The sequence below is a fragment of the Podarcis muralis genome, chromosome 1, assembly GCF_964188315.1.
Source record: "Podarcis muralis chromosome 1, rPodMur119.hap1.1, whole genome shotgun sequence".
Lineage (NCBI taxonomy): Eukaryota > Metazoa > Chordata > Lepidosauria > Squamata > Lacertidae > Podarcis > Podarcis muralis.
This window is the reverse complement of record NC_135655.1, coordinates 61,833,727-61,857,615: the sequence shown is the minus strand read 5'-3', so window position 1 is coordinate 61,857,615 and position 23,889 is coordinate 61,833,727. Positions and strand designations below refer to the sequence as shown.

Sequence of the window (23,889 nt, the reverse complement as noted above, 5' to 3'; positions counted from 1 at the left end):
ATTCGAACTGCCGACCTTCTGATCGGCAAGTCCTAGGCTCTGTGGTTTAACCCACATCGCCACCTGCGTCCATGTCATTAGGTTACTGGCCTGAAATTGCCTTGTGGGCACAGTTCAGAGTTCTGATGGGCCTGATTAGGACTACAGGCCATAGGTTCCTCACAGCTGCATTCCATAAGTGCAGAACCCATTTCTCTTTGGTCAATGGTGTTTTGTTCTAATCAGTTCTAATTTGGAGAAGTGTGGAAACTGAAGGATTCTAAGATTCATATCAATCCAGAAGTATGAATCATATTGTTTCCCATAAAAAAATGTGTATTGAATGAAATCTTTGAGCACCCCTAGTCAGCATACCATAGAACTGTAGCATCAAAGAGTTGGAAGGATCCAAAAGGTCTTGTCGTGAGCGAGGGCCACCCACCCACCAACTCCTCAGAACAAACATGCTTGATCCTTCCAGACCTTCATGTGCCACAAATAGATGTGTTTCAGAAGGTGCCAAGCCACAAAAGTCAAAAGAAAACCATAAAATTGACATTGACCTGGGGAACGTCAGCTGATCTTGGGAAAAATTCCTTCCTGACACCAAATATGGTGATCAATCAGACTCAAGAAATGATGAGCAATCCCATCTGCTGAGTCTTCCCAAGGGAAATTTGTTTGGAGGACAAATCCCCATTGACCAACATCTTATCCCTGGTTGTCACGGTCCCCTGACAAAGTGAGAGGGAAACCAACACTATGTGGGATGGGAAATTTCTACTAAGTGGGACTTCATCAGCTGGAAATGACACTGGATGAAACTGATCTAAATTCTATAAGATAACCATGAGCACACATGCTTTTCATGATGGTCTTTGTTAACTTGTAGGAAGCGGCTCTGAAGCAACATCCGTTATATATATATAGATATATCTATACAGATAGATGATAGATAGATAGATAGATGATAGATAGATAGATGATAGATAGATAGATGATAGATAGATAGATAGACGATAGATATAGATAGATATAGATAGGTGTGTGTGTGTGTGTGTGTGTGTTTAAAAATACAGTTGAGACCTGTGACAAAATACTGCTGTGGGTCCTGAGCTCTAACAGGAGTGCTCCTGGTCACATTTCAGCCAGCCTCTTTTCCCCACTGGGATACAGAAAAACTGCACAGAGCTGAAGTAGCAGCTGTGGGGAGCAAGAAAAAGCTCTCTCACTTCTGCCTTTGCCCCCTACTCCTCCCCTGGAGGCAGTGATGGCAACCATGATGGATGGCTTTAAAAGAGGATCATGGAGGAGAGGGCGATCAACAGCTACTAGTCAGGATGGCTGTGTTCTACCTCCACAGTTGGAGGCAGCAATGCTTCGGAATACCAGTTGCTGGAAACCATAGGAGAGGAGAGGGCCTTTGTGCTCATGTTCTGCTCCCTGATTTCCCCCAGGCATCTGGTTGGCCACTGTGAGAATGGGACACTGGACTGGATGGGCCGTTGGCCTGATCCAACAGGTTATTCTTACGTTCTCCACTCTCATGAGGTATGCACAGTTTTTGCTTTCTTTGAGGGCTTTTGTATCTTCTTTCATTTTTAAGTTTTCATTTCTTTCCTTCTTTTGGGGGTTTTGTATCTCTTTTCATTATTATCATTGTATATTTTATTTTTCTTGAGCATGCTTTGCAAGTCTTCTGAGTCCCCTGTTGCATATTTATTTGTGTTTGAGTGCTGCTGTTTTCAGTATATAAGCAATAGCACTCTACCCCTGAAGAAAAAGATGAATGAAGATGACCCTACCAATTATGCTAGAGGACGTTTCTTCTTTTCTTGCCTTACATTATGCCTTTTAAAATCAGGGGTGCATGACTCTCAGTGTTAGTTTCTCTGCATTTTTTTTTTTTTATTTTTCCAGTCTTCTGTTCAGTTCACCACATTTCTGTATGAGTTTTCAGTTTTTTAAAATTCCTCATTAAAGTCTGTTAGCATTTTAGTGTATATTTGTCCCAATATGCCCATGTTTGTGAGCCATCTTTCCTAATATAATTCAGTAATTAGATAGGGTTGCCATATTTCAAAAAGTGAAAATCTGGATACAAAGGTTGTTGAGCTCTTTTTCTTTTTCTTTTGGCCCAAAGTTGTTGGGCAAAATCTCCAAGGAAAAAAAAGTTTTAAAAAAGAAAATCACCAAAAACTCCAACACATCCGATATGGAATACCAGGCACCTGGGTTTCCCCAGACATTTTTAGCCGCATTTAGACAATTCCACCCAGACGCAATTTTCGAAGGACAAATCCTGGGAAATTTGAGACATATGGCATAATCAATGCATTTTTATGCACACTTCTCTCTAATACATACATTTTTGTAAACATATTTTTTGCAGAAGAATTGCACTGCAAAATTTAGAGAAGTGCAATGGAAGTGTTTTCATCTGCATTGGGGGGGGGGGAGGATTAGACAAACTAGGTGCACAGAACCAAATTTCTCCCCTGCTCTCTAATTTTGCACATAGCACTGTTTTTTGTTAGTGTTCCCTTAGCCTAGACTGTAGAATAAAAACAAGCCTGAATAGGCAGTGTTAGGAAGGGAAGCCTTTCCATTTCAAAAATGTCGGGGATCTTGTCCTTTTTCGAGGAGTTTAGATGGCTGAGTCTGTGTCTGCTGACATAGGCAAGCTGTCCCCACAGAAGAGGAGAGGGCTTGAGTATAGAGGGGGCTGAGTCACCTGGTAACCAAGAAACAAACTCTTGCTGAGACTGAGAGAGACAGAAAGGGAGTGAGAGGGAGGTCTGAAACAAATTACCCATTCCTCCTAGCCATACACCAGCATACAGTGGTAGCTCGGGTTACATACGCTTCAGGTTGCATATGCTTCAGGTTACAGACTCCACTAACCCAGAAATAGTACCTCGGGTTAAGAACTTTGCTTCAGGATGAGAACAGAAATTGTGCTCCGGCGGCGCGGCAGCAGCAGGAGGCCCCATTAGCTAAAGCGGTGCTTCAGGTTAAGAACAGTTTCAGTTTAAGAATGGACCTCCGGAACGAATTAAGTACTTAACCCGAGGTACCACTGTATCTTGATAATGTTGACCAACACAATTCAATACCTGCTGAATCAGCCAATGCCATTTTACATAATTTGCATGCCAACCAGTGCCGCCTACTACACAGTATGCTCTAGGAAAGATGGCCTCTCGTAACAAAACAGACAGCTGCCTGTTGCTGTCCCATCATAAATCACTGCAGAGTTTTCCTTTAAATAGACTTGGATTTGTGGAACTGCCCCCCTGTCCCCATCTTAAAAGTAAATAGTTCATTAGTGGGAGGAAGAGCACACAAGAGAAATAGGGCCTTTGGGAAACATTAAACTTCTATATCCAGCGTAGTTTCCATCTGTTTCAGCCATGCAAGGATGTAAGTCATGAACCTTGAGGGCAGAGGTCAATGACTCAGCACGTTAGACTTCTGTGTGAGCTTTAAATTACCCACTGGCAACGAACCCTCGGCATTTGAGGAAAGAGTATTTCAACTCTTTAGTCATATAAATCCCCCCTCTCTTTCTATATATATGAAAGCTGCATCCATCCCCCCCCCCCCCAAAAAAAAAATCAAGACAAAGATCTTTAATATTAGCACAATGTGGTCCTTCAACATGACTAGAAGTGACTGGGGCTTTCATGTTGGTACCAAAGGGATTAACTTGTTATTTTAGCATCTAATTCATTTTTTTCTCTCTCTCTTTAAGAGCCAGTGAATGTACTGATATTGCCAGAATCCCATGGCTCATTGCATGCAAGGGCTGCCATGATCTATCTGCCTAGGGACACAAGGCCACAAAGTGGATTATGTTCCTAGGGGGGAATATGCTTTATCAATTGTTATTTATTTATTTTCATTTCTATATTGCCCTTCCTCTTACAGGAGCTTAGTGGAAACCATGTAAGACTTCAACCGATACAATAAAAGCATCTACATAGTACATTTTTACCTAGTGCAATACCAGCAGCTGAAATCTGATTAAACATTCATGTTTCAAAGGCCCACATGAACAGCAATATCTTTAACTGGCACCTAAATACCATCAGCATAGGGAACAGACATGCCCTGTCAGGGAGGGAGTTTCACAAATGAGGACCTGCCATGGAGAACACCCGTCATTACTCACCACCCTGCAGACCATAGAAGTACAGTGGTACCTCAGGTTACATACGCTTCAGGTTACAGACTCCGCTAACCCAGAAATAATGCTTCAGGTTAAGAACTTTGCTTCAGGATGAGAACAGAAATCATTCTCCGGCGGCGCGGCAGCAGCAGGGGCCCCATTAGCTAAAGTGGTGCTTCAGGTTAAGAACAGTTTCAGGTTAAGTACGGACCTCCGGAACGAATTAAGTACTTAACCTGAGGTACCACTGTAAATAGGAATCCACCTTATATCTCCATATAAGGTGAACAATCCTACTATATGTCCCCCCAAAATGGCCTAGGAACAGAATGGAAAGATTCTGGAAGACCATTGGTTTATCTATATTGTCTGCACTGACTGGAATTGGTTCTCCAGGATTTCAGGCATGGTTCGTGTTATGTATTCATGTAGTCTGTTTTTGCCTGAGCTCGAGTCTGGACTAAGGATTCTGAGCTCCTGTGTTCTAATTCAATACAGGATATCCAATCACAGAACATTTCAGGATTTGGGCCTCTGCCATTGGCCCAAATCTGCCATTGACGCAGGTGGCACTGTGGGTAAAACCTCAGCGCCTAGGACTTGCCAATCGCATGGTCGGCGGTTTGAATCCCCGTGGCAGGGTGCGCTCCCGTCGTTCGGTCCCAGCGCCTGCCAACCTAGCAGTTCGACAGCACCCCCGGGTGCAAGTAGATAAATAGGGACCGCTTACCAGCGGGAAGGTAAACGGCGTTCCGTGTGCTGCGCTGGCTCGCCAGATGCAGCTTGTCACGCTGGCCACGTGACCCGGAAGTGTCTGCGGACAGCGCTGGCTCCCGGCCTATAGAGTGAGATGAGCACACAACCCTAGAGTCTGGCAAGACTGGCCCGTACGGGCAGGGGTACCTTTACCTTTTACCTCACTGGCCCTTAAACTCAGTCATGAGTCGCAGCTTGGAAGTTTAGACAGCCAATCACGTTGGGAGTGTGAGTGGCCCAGGCCTTCAGAAATGTATATGAGCAGTTCTTGCTGTTATCACTGTGTCTTGCCTTGTGGGAACCCACCTACACTTCAGGTCTCTTCCAATTGTAACTGGAGATACCAGGGAAGTGGGGGGGGGGAGGGGAGGCAAAAATTGCACAGGTGGAGCCTTTTCTAGTATGGAAATACAATTATGGGAAAGGCTTCTTCTGTTGACATTCTGTCTGCAAGACATATTATTACTTGCGTCTGGCCCTTCCAACACACCCATCCACAATCAGGATATAAAATTGCATATTGCACAAAGCATATTCTAATGTTGCACATATCTGTTACCTCTTTTGCAAGACAAGCAGAGAGCCTAATCTGCTTCTAGGTCTAGAAAATCCTGCTGGCATCCCTGCTTAGATATATTTTAATTTTATTTATTTATTTTCACATTCAGTGATCTTAGAGATGGAACTAAAATGACAGCTATCTCGGGCAGGAAATGTTCGATGTGCATGGCTCCTAATGTTTTCTTTCCAGGCTTCCAGGGTCTTTCCATTCTGTTCCTAGGATGTTTATTTGGGACATATAATAGGATTGTTCACATGTTACAGGAACAAAGGTACAAGCTGACTCTCTCTATGACATTGTCCTCATTTTTTAAAATGGTGAGCATTTCTCCCTGACAGCCAATCTCAACTTTGTCAACACTGGTGACAATGTACTGAGCTACCTTTCAGAAATAAGAGTCTCAATGTTAGCCATTTCCTTTTTAAAATGACATGCATGAGTAGGGATAGTAGACTGTCTCTTCATTTTACTTCTTATGCTCAAGGCTCTTATTACAAGGATGTGATGCTAATTGAACATTACACTTCCATTTGGACTCCTAGGTAAAGTCCAAATTAAAAATGACAACAGCTCAGTAAGACATCTATAGTTATCCTGCTACCTATCAGTAATAATGAAATGGGTTTCACAGAATCCAGAGGTCAGAGAGACTTCTAATAATTTATATTCTACTTTGCAAGTCCACTACATAATTATTTCTCTTGGCAGCTTTGAACTTGGCCTTGTGTTCCTGGTCACAGCTCTTTGAAAAAGATGGCTGCTGAATATTGATCTTAATTGCATTAGCTGTCACAAGAACAAGATTTTACATATATAAATGCTTGAATTACAATTTCCCACCATTTTCACTCTTCATCAATATATATATATATATATATATATATATATATATATATATATAGAGAGAGAGAGAGAGAGAGAGAGAGTATGAGTGAAAATGGTGAGAAATTGTATTTCAAGCATTTATTGCAAAAATTAAAACCAGGCCAAGTAGACCGAACCCAAGACTTTCATAATCTGGGTCCAAAACTGAATACTTGTAGCCAGTGCTATTTTTCTAGAAAAAGAGGTGCTAGAACTCACCACGAACACCTCCCTCGTTCTCTTTGAATGGCAATGGCGCCAACCTGAGAGGTGCCTGAACTGAGTTCCAGCAAGTTCCGGCTGAAAAATGGCCTGCTTGTAGCAGACTTGAATACTATGTACAGTCATGTTGCTTACATTTGAGAACCCAAAGAAGCCAATTGACCAACAGGGTTCTGGAAACTATAGCACTATAGTCAACAGCATGAAAAACCCTTTCACTTAGCTGTGAAGTCACGGATAGCCTCAAGCAAACCTTATTTTCCTCGGTTTAAGCTTCTCCCATTTCTTAGAACCAAACTAAGATGACACATTACTCATGCAATTAGCAACTGAGGGAGCACAGGGTTAATGCAAATGACCCCAACCCCAACCCCCCAATGCCAAGATCCCAAATACAGATCAGACCTGAAAAAAAAATCTTTTTTTCTTTCACCATTAAGTGTACATCAATTACTATGTTCTGTACATTTTTCTCCTTCAAATCCATAAGCCATCAGCACATTTGGTTTTAACAGCAGTTGACAAGCTTCCGTTACAAAAGCAAATATTGTTAAATACCCTTTATTCCACTTAATAGGGGAAAGAATACATACTGATTAAGAACCTCAAGTGTTTGAAAATAGCCATCCACAAAATGTCAAGCAAATTTGTCTGTTAAATTCATCACAACATAAACAAACATGCTGTTATAAATCAGGTAGATTAGTCAAATCTGTTTCAGATATATATTAGGTTGGTTAGCACATAGTGCTAAACCATAGTTTAATATTACAAGAATGAGCCCCCAGGACTCAAGCACTCTCCGTTCCCCTGGAAAGGCTGTGAGAAGGAGGTTTGAACTTGAGTATCCACAATTTGCCATGTTGTCCTAACCCAACAAGCCAACTTCAAACTATTGTTTATTATGCTGGCAGTTTTTCACCAACCATAGTTAATCTAAAATTAACGTGGAAGCTTCTGATCTCCTTGTAGCTGTATCAGAGAAAGAGAGGAGAGGGACAGGAGGAGCATACAAGCCCACACAGGGCTAGTTTTACCTAGAAGCACAGCATTTGCACAACCTTATTGTTTGGATTACTTCTCACAAAAGATTTCAAACTTGAGTATCGTTTCTTAAAAGGGACATGTTGTTTCATAAGTTATGAAGTGGCCTAGATGTTTTAAGCAATGTTAATTTTTATCTCTCTCTTCAACACACATGGAAATTGAAAATACTGTGGTACCTTGGAAGTTGAACGGAATCCATTCTGGAAGACCGTTTGACTTCCAAAACGTTCGGAAACCAAGGCGCAGCTTCCAATTGGCTGCAGGAAGCTGCAGAGGTCACATTGGAAGTTCAGGTTCCAAAGAACATACAGAAACTGGAACAATCAATTCTGGTTTTCAGTCATTCGGGAGCCAAAACGTTTGACTCCCAAGGCGTTTGAAAACCAAGGTATGACTGTATGGACCTGATAGCTTCTCACAATGTATATTAAATATGGAAAGTTATATCCAAAACATACATGAATGTTACATTTCTGTACCGAGATGTGCATGTTTGAATATAAAAACAGAACATCATGCCTAAGATAATCTCGAGCTTTGACAACACTAAATAACTTTCAGAAAGTGCCTCTTTGTGAAGCAGAATTAACCAGATACAGGTTTAGCATTCTAGTAAAAACTGGGCTTTGAGATGCTGCCTAGAAACAATCAATGAACTAAGAAAATAAGGTCTTATATTTTGGCTGCAGTAACAAAGCCCCATTTTTATCAATGGTGATGGCTTGGTATGTGTAAATCTCTCCTAGGAGACAATATTCAGAATGCCAGACAGAATTTGTTTACAGTGATTCATTCAAACCTTAGCTAAACCATAGCAACATATATATCAAATGACTTTCTTCCTACTTTAAACCTCAGAGAGAGAATTACAGTGCCATTTGAAAAGAAAAGCAACCCTCAAGAATCTGATTAAGATAAAGTTCTGGTGCTCTGAAAACGTTGATAATAAATGCTGTCACTTTTTCAACTCATCTCTCATTGTACTTTGGTCATTCTTTGCAAGAGCAACATTCATCAACATGATACACATTGTTGTTAAGTTGCTTTTTAATCCATCTGCTGTGAGAAAATAATGCTTAACTGATTGGGGCCACTGTTGGGAAAGCTTATGATAAGCTTGTCAGCATCTCATTAACTTCAGGAAACCTTTGGAGCTTGCAAATTGATTTAGGGAATCAGCCTTGTACAAGGATATGATTCAGGCCCACCCCAAATACCAACAACCACCACTATAATGGGAGGTGCTTAAGAACATCAGTTTGAAAAGACTTTGTATTATGTTAGGCGTGTCCAGCAAATCTCTTCTGCATCTGAAAATGTTATTGTGGGAAGGGTTCTAGGTTACTCTACATACAAGACTGCTGAGATTTTAAGAGCAGGTCAACATATTTGCTTCTCCCTTTCTCCTGAGAAGACACTTTCATAACTCTTACCATGTTTTTGTAACTGCGGATGACTTACAATTGACTTAGACAGAGCCTGAAATATGATTCCCAAGTTGGCAAAGCAGGCTGGTTCTCACATATTACACCCCCCCAAACCCATATAGTCTGGTGAGCAGTGGCAGGCAGGGGGTGATATAGTTGGAGAGGACTGGTGTCCAGGTGGATGTAAATCTTTTTCTGATCCTCCATCTAACCTGCAGGTACCTAGCGGCCTGATTACTGTGTTATTTTCAGGGCAAGCCCACCCATAAGGCAAGGTGAGGCTACTTAGCAGTGTCTGTGAGTGCATTCATATTGCGTATTTGTAATTTCCTCCTCTGGTGATTAAGCAAACGTGCATAATTGCGAGTTATGCAGTATTTTTATATGGTTGCCTACTGATCATTGGTAGTGGTGGGGAAAGCTGCCTTCTCCTATTACGTTAGCATCAGTTCAATGTCCAGAAACTAGCAGTGAAACTTTTCACAGAAATATTATTGCCTGTAGTGTCAGTTGCCGAAGATCAAATTGTTGAAGACAGGACTAAAAGGTTCAGGTTCAAAAGCTGGCAATCTTATTGTCTATGCAGTGCAACACTAACTTTGGCTTAGACTTGCAAACCAGTGTTGGAGGAGGAGTAAAATAGTTCTCAGTGTCAGGATGGGAAAGAGCTGAAGAGGCAGATGGGGGGTCAGCTATAATAAGAAGCAAGAGCGAGAATAAAAGGTGGAAGTTCAGCACTAGTCTGGCAAGTTCACAGACACATCCCTAGACGGACAAAACTCTTGCCAAGCGCCATGAGGTTTGGGGAAATGTTTCAAGCAGATCCATGAGTCTTTAAGAAATGGGGGGGGGGGGAGTGATGTTGTTGAAGTAAAAACACAGAAGAATATTACTAGACTCAGCCTTAGCTGCATGATAACGGTAATGAAGTAAACTCAAAACTTTAAAAAGTGTTTCAAAGGGGGCCTATCATTGGCTGCAGTGATGCAACATCGCTCAGCTGTCATGGTGAGCAGCAACATTCAGGACTAGAGAGTCAGCAAAAATATTGCCTGAAGTTTGGCTATACCTTGCACTACGTCGAGAAATTAAACACAAGATGTCCATACTTTAGTGCAGGGTTGGAGAATCTCAGGCTTGAAGGCCAAGCATGGCCCTCCATGCCACACAATCTGGCCCTCGGGGGTCATAACAAGCCACACCCTCTTTCCCCAGGCCACACCCCTCACCAGACTCGCTCCACATCCTCCACAAGTATTTTTGCTTTGTTGGAATATGCCTTAATTCAAACGTTTCTGCTATGATATGCTTAAGGTTAGAAAGTGCAATTGCTAAGTCAAGTTCAGCAGAAAACAAGAACCCAAATCCATTTGCTTCAAGCTGCATCTGCGTGTGCATGTTAAGTACAGCTTACTATAGTTTACATTTATGTCCTATTCCTATGAGATGGTTCCTCTTTCCACTAAACGAAAGCAGATCCATGTTTACATTCAGGTGTGGTATGCTTCTTTTGCTTGTACTTCCTGGGGAAACAAGTGATTATACATCAGGTGCAGACATAAGTCAGTCAGAGACATCCCCTGTGAGTCATGTAAGATGACATTCATTATGAAATAGGCTACGTACTACAGTTAAGGAAGGCAAAGTAGAGATCCAAACTGCAGTTCTTCAGTGAGTGAGCCAGGAATAACGTGAATGGAATTAATGGGTGGGTGGGTACATACTCTCAACAATTCATTAAACAGATGCTCATGAACATTTGTGATATTGCATTGTATTTTTCTTATTTATTTTGAGACAGCACCAAGGGACCTCTCAATTAAAAAAACAGGTTTTGCGTAGGCAAAAGAAACCCCTCTATAAAATTCAGATCTCAATCAATCTTCCACAAAACCTCTTCTTCTTTACAGCCCCCCTTGCAATGTGTCCTCATAACAGTCTGCTGGTGCTTTGGCACCAACTCACAAACTACCAGCAGATCTTGGCCAGCTATTTCTAAATCACTATTTTAAAGCAGCAGACATCTATCCAATGTATAAAAGAGTCTAGGTTGGTGGCGGCATGTTTCAGATGGTCACACTTGGGATTAATGAGCCACAAATGTCTCACACAGAGATCTGTCACTCCTCCCTTCACAGCTCAGGAAGTCGGACAAGGCAGCCTTTAATTAAACAAAGTTTCCCATTTCATCCAAACCTAGAAAATGCAGTTCCCCGTTTTGGAACATGTCATGATATTAAATCAATTATAATATCCTAGTTTGTTATGAAACTGGCAACCATAGATTCCAATTTGGGTAGACACATAGATGGCAAACTTGGCTGCCCCATCACAGCTTGGTCGCCTTCCACTCACACCCACATTGGTGAATGCTGATTCTATAAAGCTCATCTACAAGACCAATCATCATCATCTTCCCCACCTGCCCTACCATAATATGTGTGCAAATGTGTGTGCATGGGGGGTGGGGTGGGGGAAGCCAATGACAAACAGAGAAAGTTGACATCGCACATGAGGCCTGCTGTCAAAGTAGATGGAGTCATGAAATTAGCAAGCCTTATATTGACCCTTCCCTTTTGCAATGGCCAGATGTGTGTGAGACCCATTCCTGGGAAGGACTGAGAATATATGCAGAAAAAAGGGTTTTTAGCTATTCTGTATAGAGACCCAGATAAATCTTTGAGGTTTTGTCATCTCATTTGAAAGTAATAATGATAATTTATTATTTATACCCCACCCATCTGGCTGGGTTTCCCCAGCCACTCTGGGCGGCTCCCAACCAAATGTTAAAAACACAAGACAGCATTAAACATTAAAAACTTCCCTAAACAGGACTTCAGGTGTCTTTTAAAAGTAAGATAGTTGCTTATATCCTTGACATTTGATGGGAGGTCATTCCACAGGGCAGGCGCCACTACCAAGAAGTCCCTCTGCCTGGTTCCCTATAACTTCACTTCTCGCAGTGAGGGAACTGCCAGAAGGCCCTTGGCACAGGACCTCAGTGTCCAGGCTGAACAATGGGGGTGGAGAAGCTCCTTCAGGTAAACAGGACCAAGGCCGTTTAGGGCCTTAAAGGTCAGCACCAACACTTTGAATTGTGCTTGTACTGGGAGCCAATGCAGGTTTCTCAGGACCAGTGTTATATGGTCTCGGCGGCCACTCCTAGTCACCAGTCTACCTGCCGCATTCTGGATTAATTGCAGCTTCCAAGTCACCTTCAAAGGTAGCCCCATGTAGAGCACATTGCAGTAGTCTAAGCAGGAGATAACTAGAGCATTCACCTCTCTGACGAAACAGTCTGTGGGCAGGTAGGGTCTCAGTCTGCATACCAGATGGAGCTGGTAGACAGCTGCCCTGGACACAGAATTGACCTGCGCCTCCATGGACAGCTGTGAGTCCAGAATGACTCCCAGGCAGCACACCTGGTCCTTCAGGGGCACAGTTACCCCATTCAGGACCGGGGAGTCCTCCACACCAGCCTGTCCCCAAAGAACAGTAGTTCTGTCTTGTCAGGATTCAACCTCAATCCATTAGCCAGCATCCATCCTCCAACTGCCTCCAGACACTCACACAGGACCTTCACTGCCCTCAGTTGTTCCGATTTAAAAGAGAGGTAGAGCTGGGTATCATCTGCATAGTGATGAACACCCCTGATGATCTCTCCCAGCAGCTTCATGTAGATGTTAAAAAGCATGGGGGAGAGGACGAAACAAGTGAAAGCCCAAGGGTCTGAACACTCACCCCACAACACCACTTTCTGAACACTGCCCAGGGGGAAGGAGCAGAACCACTGTATAACAGTGCCCCCAGCTCCCAGCCCCTCTAGACGGTCCAGAAGGATGTTATGGTTGATGGTATCAAAGGCCGCTGAGAGATCCAGCAGAACTAGGAAACAGCTCTCACCTTTGTCCCTAGCCCACCAGAGATCATCAACCAGCGCAAAAGTATATGAAGATGGACAATGTGGATGTCCTTATTGTATATACCACCAGCACCTGTTCCCCTGTGTCCCCTACCAGTTCAAAACATTGATTAATTGCACAGATTGCAGCAATATGATAACACATTGTAGGACTAATACAAATCTTAAGTCTAATATAAAGTGCAGTCTTTCCAAATGCCTTTAAAAACAAACAGACCCAGAAGTCTTAAAGATCTAAATGGTCCATCTATTGGACAGGATGCCTTTAACCAGCCCTGTTAATTTATCCTGACACATATAACTGCTAGTTGTCAAAAGCCCGTTACACATCTGATTCCAGACACATAATTAGATAAAAAGATGGCACTTTAAAATGAATTTAAATTCAGGCTTACCACTGGGCAAAGAGACTGAGGAATGAAGTTCATGTTTGCACCAATCCACATGTGAATTGCTGAAGTTGGTCTCAAAAATTTCTGGCTGAGAATAACATCTGCCATCCACATCTTCAGGAGAGAGAGTGTCCAGTTCAATTTTCTCAAGTGACATTGCAAAAATAAAAATAAAAGTTTGATAAAAGTTTCAGTTATCCGCTGGTTATGATGAAGTGACACCAGGTGAATCCATGGCTTGGCTGCCAAATAAAAACTTCAAGAAAATGGCCAGGGGTTCACAAAAACCCAGAATCAGTAATTCCAGTAAAGTGGGTGCAAGCTCAGGTACATCTCCTGGACTTCATAGTTTTCTCCCAGGATTAAAAATGAAACAAATCCCCAAACCCTATTCCTGTTAAGAAAGGTTTTCTATACTTGTGTGACAGCAATGCTATGGTGTCTCTGTGTGGCTCCTGAAGAAATAAACAGGATAAGTGGAGACATCTGTATGCTTGCTAAGATCTGCTCTTAATAACTTTGTTTTAGCAGCCCTAATTCACATTTCAATTCTCATTTCTTGAGCTGGGAGGGGCTTAGTCATACCAATGAAAACAAGTGGATTCCACATTGCAGTAGGCAGCTGAAAAGTGGAAGTTAGTTCTGCCAGAATTCCCAGACCTTCTCTCCTGGGAAATTTGCAGCAAGGTACCTAAAATCAAGAGCAAACATATGCTTGAGACCAAATGATGTACAGCTGCAGAATCCATGCCCCCAAATACCAATGATTTTCAGCAGCCCAGCATTAAAAAACTAACCATTTCTTGTGTTTTTAATGGCATTATTATTATTATTATTATTATTATTATTATTATTATTTTATTTAGTTATGCCAATTGGTGTGTGTCATTGTGGTTATACACCTTGTGCTTTTATGTGTGGAAAGGTAAGGTGTAAATATAAGTAATGAAAATGAATCAACAAGTAATTGTTAGGCTCACGTGTCTTATGGTCCTCATGATTTTAATTAGAAGGTCATGATCACTGGTGTATTTTCACATTTACAAAGCAAAAGCATACCCTGAAAGCATTGTTCAGTCATTACGGAATCCTGTGTGCTTTTTTCAGGGCCTATGTCAAAGTTTAGCAACCAATAAGCACTCAGCAATCCTCAGGAAATTGGCCAGTGACCCTTCAAGGAATCAGAATCTATCTCTTACCTATTCCTGCCATAGAAAATGTGCTCCACTAACCCCTACACCATACATTTAAAGCACATGGATTTCCCTGACAAAATTATGGGAAGTGAAGTTTGCTCTCCCACAGAGCTGCAATGCCCAGCACTCTTAACAAACTACAGTTCCCCGGAGTTTTTGAGGGAAGCCATGTGCTTTAAATGTATGCTGTGGATGTGACTCATTTCAAGAAGGAATGCACCATAGTATTCCTAATGTTTTCTCTCCACTTCTATCCCATATGCCGTGCAGATGTACAGAGCATCGCACATCAAAAGAACTTGTTTTCTTCTCCTCCCTCCCTCCAGTGCCTGCCCCACTTTCCAAGCCCAGATGAAGAGTGCTAAGAGAGGCACCTTCTGGCCACAGTAAGAAATTGCAACACAATGTAATACATTGACTTCGCGTTGAAGTTATTCTGGGGCTTTACCGTTTCCTGTATGCCACAGCTGAGGAAAATTAGGCCAAACGGTGGTTGATAAACTAACACCACATCAACGGCGTTCCTAATGAACTATAACAAAACAAGAGGCAGTCCCAAGGAAATAATCCATAGATACAAAAATTACCATCCCGTGTAGGTTTTGGGTGCCTTCCACTGGACAAAATACAGTCCCTGGAGATCATAATTAAGTATATATTTTGCATGACATTTTCACTTTATGGCAAAAAAATTAATTAAGAAAAAGGGAGGAAACTTAGAAGCCAACACTATTATCCTGTGCAACTGATGTACTTGTCTGATAGCAGTAAACTCAATCTCTCCAAATCTCCTCAAGGCACAATTTTGTGATGCTTGTTTTGTGGATTGGATTCACAGATAGAGAGAAGCCAATCTTTGCCATCAACGAGGCCTTGGGCTGATTAACATCCTATACCCTTTCAAATGTGTTGGTGGGAAAAGGTTCGGGGTGGGGAGGTATTGATTGGTTTGTTTTTGTTCTTTTTTATTATGTATTATTATTATTATTATTATTATTATTATTATTATTATTATTATTATTTATATACTGCCCTATAGCCAGAGGTCTCAGGGCAGGTCACAGAAAAGATCAACATAAAAGCCACAAAATATACAGTGCTTTTTTTTCCTTTTGAAAATGTTTAGGGTTACTCTCATTTTCCTACTCATATTGAAATACTCCCCCTCAATGAGGCCAAACTTAGATTCACAAAATGATTAGGGGTATGCGTACCTCCACGTCTCCCCAGAAAAAAGCACTGAATATATATAATCAAAATAAAAACAACAACCCAATAACCCCCCCCCCCCCCCAAAAAAAAAGAGCCACTATTTAAAAGGGTATAGGATGTCAATCAGATCAACCAAAGGCCTGGTTAAAAAGGAAGGTTTTTGCCTGGTGCCTAAAGGTGTATAATGAAGTGTTTTTATCTTGGGCCTTTGTGCTGTGAACTGTCCTGAGACCTATAGATGAACACATTTAATAAATAAAATAAATAAAACATTGCACTCACTTTCAACTCCAAAAGCTGGCTTTTTCTATTGAAGGAGGGTCGTCCACCCCTTTGTCGTCTTGCATTGAGCCCCTTAATCCCTCCCCCCCCCAATGGTTCATCATCCAGGATGTCACCTCACCAGGAGGCTAGCCTGGCTATTCCAGGAATGAGAAGCCTTGATTAAATCCCAACACTTGCTGGATCCACGGATTAGAGGGGTCCGGCACCCATTTTAACACTCCAAACGTATAACATTATGTTTTCACTTGGAAAATGTAATCTCCTGCTAGAGGGGCACATAAATTGTTAAAGTAATTACGATATGCAAATTTAACTGCGCAAATGTTTCAGGTGATCATGATGACATTACCTGGGACATTGCTAAAGCAACAAATGCACCCATGCCCCACATCAAGATGTGTTTTGTTACTATTGTTTTAATTCTCTAGAGTCTAGATGCTTCCTCAGTTTAGCACCAAAGTAAAAAGCCTAAGGGTGTTTATTCTGGTGCTGAAATGATTGACTCCTACCTTTTAATAAAAGTAGGCATAAAAAGCCCATCTCTGAAATGGCAAGGTTAACCACCACCAATAGCATGTGAACTGAATATCGCCTTTGTACCGTATTTTTCGCACCATAGGGCGCACTTTTTCCCTCCTAAAAAGCAAGGGAAAATGTGTGTGCGTCCTATGGAGCGAATGCAGGCTTTCGCTGAAGCCTGGAGAGTGAGAGGGGTCGGTGCGCACCGACCCCTCTCGCTCTCCAGGCTTCAGGAAGCTATCCGCTAGCCGTGGGAGACCCAGCTCTCCCACGGCTAGCGGAGCGCTGCATTAATCCCGAAGTTTGGGGCGTGCGGAGCTCAGCGCGCCCCAAGCTTCTGGGTGCCGGCAAGGTCTCGCTAGCCCTGGGAGAGCCCCGCGACGTTGCGGGGCTCTCCCAGGGCTAGCGAAGCGCCGCGCTAATCCCGAAGCTTGGGGCTTCGGGATTAGCGCTCCGCTAGCCGTGTCTAGGTTGCGGATAGCAGCCTGCTTCCTGGAGCGCCGGGCGCCCTGAAAGCAGAGCTCCAGGCGCTTCGGGAACACATCCGCAGCGTGGGGAGCCTTGCAGGAATTCCCCACAGGGCTCCCCACGCTGCGGATAGCAGCCTGCTGCCTGGCGGGTGGGGCGCCCTGAAGCAGAGCACCCCTCGCGCCAGGCATACATCCGCAGAGTGGGGAGGCTTGCAGGAGTTCCCCACAAGGCTCCCCACGCTGCGGATAGCAGCCTGCTGCCTGGCGGGTGGGGCGCCCTGAAGCAGAGCGCCCCTCGCGCCAGGCATACATCCGCAGCGTGGGGAGCCTTGCAGGAGTTCCCCACAGGGCTCCCCACGCTGCGGATAGCAGCCTGCTGCCTGGCGGGTGGGGCGCCCTGAAGCAGAGCTCCCCGCCCGCCGGACAGACATCGGCCAGCCCCACAAGCTTGGGGGACAGCAGGGAGGTGCAGCGCCACTATCCCGCTGTTCCTCGACCTGGTTCGGTTTCCCTGACCTGCTTTTGGGGGGGAAATAAAGGGGAAAATTTTTTCCTTTATTTCCCCCCCAAAAAACTAGGTGCGTCCTATGGTCTGGTGCGTCCAATCGTGCGAAAAATACGGTAATTTTTTTAATTTTTTTTTTTAAAAAAGAAAATGCAGGCCTATTCCTCAAAGACAAAGCTGCAGCTAGGGCCTGATTATTTGGATAAGCATTACATCTCTTTTTCAGCATTCTCGCCCTCAGAGGTAATTTTCTTTTCTTTTCTTTTAGTTCAGACAAGCTTTTATCCTTATTGTTGTGCAATGGAGAGAAAGCAGGGCTTGGAAGGCCTGGAATTAATTTCCACTTCTGAGAAGAGTTCTTTAGGTGGCCTTGAGCAAGTCAGTCTAAAGTGAGAGTGTTTATGAAACTGGCAAAGTAATGATGAATGAGAGGAGGATTGTGGAATATGCTGCACTTGACAAGTGTTACATAAATGTTTCGTATAATCACAGAATTGTAGAGTTGGAAGGAACCCCAAAGGCCATCTAGTCCAACCCCCTGCAATGCAGGAATCTCAACTAAAGCAACCATGGGAGATGGCCATCTAACCTCTGCTGAAGAACCTCCAAGGAAGGAGAGACCACCACCTCCCAAGGGAGTCTCTTCCACAAACAGCTTTTACTGTCATCCCTTTTCCATAACAAGATACTTGAAGGAGCATCTATCTCCTGCCTGGCTCCCAACCTATCTAGGTGTTCTCAAGGGTGAGCAGAGGTCCAAGTTGGCATCCTATGTGACAAGTCACTCTATCGCCATTGACATTTGGAAGATGTCCTACCTATTTCACAAAATGACGCAATGAACTTTCCTCCTTTTTTCCTCCTCAAAATTACCGCACACATACCTACGTTTCACTTGGTTTTGGCACTCTTTGTGAATTATAGTTTTCATTCCATAGACTTCATGTTCCATTGGACAGTTCGCAATTGAACTGCAAATATTGTATTATGTATAAGAGCCCCTCTTCACCAATTCTCACTCTCTCATTTGCCATCTGCCAGCTATGATAATAATTGTACTTCATTTCAGCCTAAAATACTCATCCATCACTTGAAGTCCATAATTTCCCCTGCTGATCTGCTTGAATATAGCAGTTATGCCAAGACCAAAGAAGGACCACACAATTCATCACTAGAAAGAAGAAAAGTGATCCACGTCTCCTAATTCTCCTGGTAGAGTGCATATCTATTTTCTTCCCTGTGTTGTATTGTTTCTCATTTCTAAACAGAGCTGAATAGATTGTTTTATGTACTATGTACAGTCATACCTTGGTTCACGAATGCCTTGTAACTCGAACGCTTTGGCTCCCAAATGCCACAAACCCGGAAGTGAGTGTTCCAGTTTGCAAACTTTTTTTGGAAGCCGAACGTCCGACGTGGCTTCCGCAGCTTCCAATTGAATGCAGGAAGCTCCTGCAACCAACTGGAAGCCACAACTTCATTTCTGAACGTTTTCAGAAGTCAAATGGACTTCTGGAACGGATTCCGTTTGAGAACCAAGGTACAGCTGTGCTTCTGGGGAGAAATGGGAAGAGGCGTGAAAAAATACAGTGGATTTTACTATAGTATTTATTTTGTACCTGATTCCACAGGTGAAGAACTTTAGAACTTAGACAGGAAGAGGAAGTGGTTAGAGGCAAGATGTTCTGAATACTAGTTGCTGAAAACCAGAGTGGTCCCATTTTCAGGCTTCCACAGGTATCTGGTCCGCCACAGTGAGAACAGGACGCTGGGCTTCTTCACACAGTAGAAAGTTTCAGACCAGTTTTACATAGATCAGTTTCCTGAGGGCATTCTGGAATCTGCTGGTATTTTAAATAACAGCTGTTTAGTTGCAAATATATAGGATGAGTAGGTGGAGAGCAGATATGCACTGCTAAGCCCAAAGCCACACCAGTCCCTCAAAGCAACAGCAGTATTGAAGAGCTCTAGCTCTGTGATGGGGCATCTGCTTTGCATGCAGAAAGTCCCAGGTTCAGTCCCAGGCTTATCTGTGTCGTGCTGGGAAATTCTCCTGTGTGAACATCTGGAGAGCTGTTGCCAGTTAGTGTGGACAATACTGAGCTAGTATAAAGCATTTTGCTATGTTCTAGCCCATCAAGAGGACGCGGGTGGCGATGTGGGTTAAACCACAGAGCCTAGGACTTGCCGAACAGAAGGTCGGCGGTTCGAATCCCCGCAACGGGATGAGCTCCCGTTGCTCTGTCCCTGCTCCTGCCAACCTAGCAGTTCAAAAGCAGTCAAAGTGCAAGTAGATAGATAGGTACCACTCTGGCGGGAAGGTAAATGGTGTTTCCGTGTGCTGCTCTGGTTTGCCAGAAGCGGCTTAGTCATGCTGGCCACATGACTCAGAAGCTGTACGCCGGATCCCTCGGCCAATAGAGCGAGATGAGCGCCGCAACCCCAGAGTCGGCCACGACTGGACCTAGTGGTCAGGGGTCCTTTAGCCCATCAAGACAGCTTCTGTTGCCAGCTTCAAGACTTTGAAATCTGGCGGTAAATGCAAGCTCTGCTGGGATTGGTTCCACTTGGGAGCTTCCAGAACTCCTGAGGGATAGTAACTCATGGCAAAAACAGGACTTGAGAGTGCCACTGATCAGCTCGCTCCTTTGTTGATGCTTTTGCATTTGTAAACCAGCTTGAATTCAAGCCAGTAAATCCCATAAGCATGGATTCCCCCACCCCGGCACTAATAATAATAATAAAGAGCTAACAACTTGTAGCCTTTTCACGACATCAAATGTCTGCTGTCTGAGGCAACTGCCTCACTGCCAAATGATAGGGCCCATACAAATGCACTTAGTTTTCCTCTTCTCTGCAAGGGTTAGAAATAGTTAAAATTAGTGCCGGATTTACATATAAGCTAAACAAGCTATGTATAGCTTAGGCCCCACTCTCTTGGAGCTCCCCCAAAGAAAATTAAAGGGGAAAAATTGTATTTCACTATTAATATACTTCTTAATTGTATTTCAGTTCAACAATTACTTTGATAAAATACATATTTTGTTATGTGCAAATGGCTTTAGATACCTATTAGGTCCATAAATTACAATATAGCATATATTCAACACAAAAAACAGTGACAATTTGTTGTTGACAAAGGAAAGCTAGACATATAAAGGGCCTCAATCCCTTCAGTAGCTTAGGGCCTCATCAAACCTAAATCCGGCCCTGGTTGAAATGGATGTTTTAAAAGAATCTGCTTAATTGAAATAAAACAAACAAGAAAAGGCTCAAAACTTATATACAGTATATGCTGGCAACAGCATTTTTGTTCAAAGAACTGAGAGGCTAAAAGAATGTTATCTGGATTTCAAAAGCACCTCATGAATGAGTAGAGAAACAAATTAAAGCATTCATTGTTCTGCTGTTTTGTTTCAATGCGTATTCAGCCTGTTTGAGAAACTGGGTACAAAATTGGATTGAACTACAAGACTGACTACTGTAGCTTTTACATCCACCTGGGCCCTATAGTCTCTTTGAGAAGCCAAAGGTGGCAGCAGCAGACTGAAGTGGGTTTTATCAGCTATGTCTGAGAGCCAATTTCTGGCAGAAATATAGCATGGGCGGAAAGTATCCGCCACCATATCTACCCCTATTCCATGCTCCTGATGTAGATTGGGATGCCCGCAGTCCCCTTTTCCAAAGATTTTGGAAAAGTTCTGCTGAAGATATTTTATTTATTTATTTTGTTAAAATATTTATACTCCAGCTTTTGACTGGAAGACCCTCCAGACAGTGTGTGAAACACACTTTAAAGCAATACAAGAAATGTAAGCTACAAAATAAAATAAAGAGCAAGATAATATAATCTCAAAAGAAATAAAAATGCGGGGGGGGGGGGAGATTTAACATCCCACTAAAGCAAAAGTTCCATCAGCACAAGCATTTCTCACCAATTTAGCTTTCGTGTGTGCGAGAGAGATGTAAAATACGACCTATCATATAGGAGGAGGAGGAGGAGAGGAGGAGGAGGAGGAGTTTGGACTTAATATCCAATTTCACTCTCCTTAAGGAGTCTCAAAGCGGCTAATAATCTCTTTTCCCTTCCTCCCCTACAACAAACACTCTGTGAGGTGAGTGAGGCTGAGAGCCTTCAGAGAAGTGTGACTAGCCCAAGGTCACCCAGCAGCTGCATGTGGAGGAATGGGGAAGTGATCCTGGTTCACCAGATTACGAGTCCACCGCTCTTAACCACTACACCACGCTGGCTGAAAGGTGATGGCCTTTCAGATATCCTGGTCCCGAGCTGTTTTTGGATATTTATACATACGAACCAACACCTTGAAGTTGGCCTAGAACAATTGAAGACCATTGTAACATAGGAAAGCAATTGGGCATTTCATACCACCTGCAGCTTCTAAATACTCTGCAGGGGCAATCCTGCCTCTACAATCCTGCTCTATTAGTTTAACTGGAAATGAGTACCACAAACTTACTACAACCCAGCAGGCCCTACAATGATACACAAATGCTGGCAGGCACCATAGACACACACAGGCACCCACCTTCCCTCCACCAGCAACATTGCCTTCTTTCTGTGGTAATTAGACTTCATACACAACCCTTTTATTGCGATCAGGGAGTGTTTTTGACAGGGGGGCACAACCACAAGCAGGGAAGGAGCAATCCTCAAATCACCTCTGTTCCATTGTACTTACGCTTTAAAGAAACCTTCTATCATAGAAAATAGAAGGCTTCTTTGATGCCTATTTGTGACTCTGGGGTGTGGTTTTAGTGAGGAGTCACAGGTGTAACTCTCCTCCCCTCAAAAATTGCCCCTGTTGTGTGATTACAGCTGCAGGAGGGGTGGGACAAGGGATGCTGCAGGTGTCAGGGAAGGCATCTGTGGAGATCATATTTTGAGCCTATCAACTAAGGTGTGGATTATCTTTTCCAGGAAGCAGCATACCATGTGGCACACCAGGTGAGCAAAAGCATTCCAGGCCAAGGTCGTCGCTTGAGCATCCAGGAAGAAGCCTAGATCTGGAAACACTGCCCAAGCTGCACACCTGATCCTTCAGATTACAACCCCACCCAGAAGAGGTTGGACCCTCAATCTCATATCATAGTGGCAGACTTTGGGATCTTAAATTTCAGTGGTGCCCTTTGTGACACTAAAATTTGGCACCCCCAGCCTTCCACGCCCCATTCTTTTTTTTAAAAAAAATATTTTTTTATTAACCGACCAATCAAATCAAATCAAATCACATCACATAAATTCCGAATTACAAAGCCGAATTTTAAATTTTTGTTGGGGGGACACATATTTCAAGTTCCGAAGGGGGATTCCGATCATCTTCTTGCTGCCACGTTAATATCCACAAATCTGTCCAAATAATGTTCATAATTCTATCCAGTCTTATCTTGCTGTTTCCACATCTCATCTTGTTTGAATATTTTTCTTTTTGTCTTTATGATCTCTTCTGATAATCTCCTTAAGCAGGTAAACACCAATTATAATCCTGTGTGAATTTTTTCCGTTCATCCAGTCATCATATCAAGATGGTTTCCATATATCATTACTTTCATAAATAACAGCACTCTTTCCATCATTAATCTCGCAAGTCTGTTGCATTTTAGTCCCACTGAGGAGGCTCACCCACAATATGAAAACAGACCTTTCCTCCTCCCAGACATAAATTTTTCGACGGAACTTGCCAAGATGGTGACGATCTTTTTTACTGCGTCATTCCAAAGCTCTTATGCTTTCCATGGTCTTCTTAAAACATGCTTTGGTTAGAAAATTATCTCCACACAGCCTTAAATCCACAGCTTAAGTCATTTAAACGGCATTTCTGACTTGTGACTTGTGCGGGGGGGGGGGGGGGAGGGATTCTTGGTTAATCACATAGAGAAAAGAAAAGAAAGTTTTTCCCCCTCTCCCATCCAGTTCCGTTGCCGAACATACCGAGCCTTAGTGTGTCTTCTCATGATTTATTTTTCTTCCTTCGACCCATCTTGTTTATCAGAGATCTCTTCAGTTAGCAGTCTTTACTCCCCCTTCTTCCTTGAAATATGTGCATTAGCTTCCTCCTAATTGTTTCTTTTGAAGTTCCTGCAGCCAGGGGCACGGATCAGAGACAGCGTTCAGGAGCGCCGAAATCCACAGAACGGCTTTCTGCCTAGTGCCCCCACCCCCACAAAATTCGGGGGTGGTATAGGGCACAGCAGGCAAGGGCAGTCTCCCCCCACACCCTTGGGGGGGCCGGGAGGCTGTTTACTCCCATCACAGCCTCTTAATTACCTCGTGTGGTTCGGAGAGATGTTATTGTCAGCCATCTTCCGATGCGCCCCTAGTGGCCACCCCCTCCACACCTC

The 23,889-nt window shown here is 43.2% G+C and overlaps 1 protein-coding gene and 1 long non-coding RNA gene across 3 annotated transcripts in view; one reads left to right on the top strand and one right to left on the bottom strand.

The window, feature by feature from the left end:
• The window catches only part of ANO3 (anoctamin 3), a 233,760-nt gene extending 219,933 nt beyond the window's left edge, over nucleotides 1-13,827 (bottom strand). For both annotated transcript variants that reach the window (XM_077929690.1, XM_077929694.1), the window contains exon 1: nucleotides 13,346-13,827. In XM_077929690.1, coding sequence (XP_077785816.1) covers nucleotides 13,346-13,499 — 154 coding nt within the window. In that variant the 5' untranslated portion in view covers nucleotides 13,500-13,827. The remainder of the gene's footprint in view (nucleotides 1-13,345) is intronic.
• LOC114597145 (uncharacterized) lies at nucleotides 1,189-23,383 on the top strand. Its single transcript, XR_003706721.2, has 4 exons — nucleotides 1,189-1,530; nucleotides 17,677-17,772; nucleotides 18,599-18,741; nucleotides 22,469-23,383. It is a non-coding gene; the product is annotated as an uncharacterized LOC114597145 (long non-coding RNA).
• The last annotated feature ends 506 nt before the right edge of the window (nucleotides 23,384-23,889 follow it).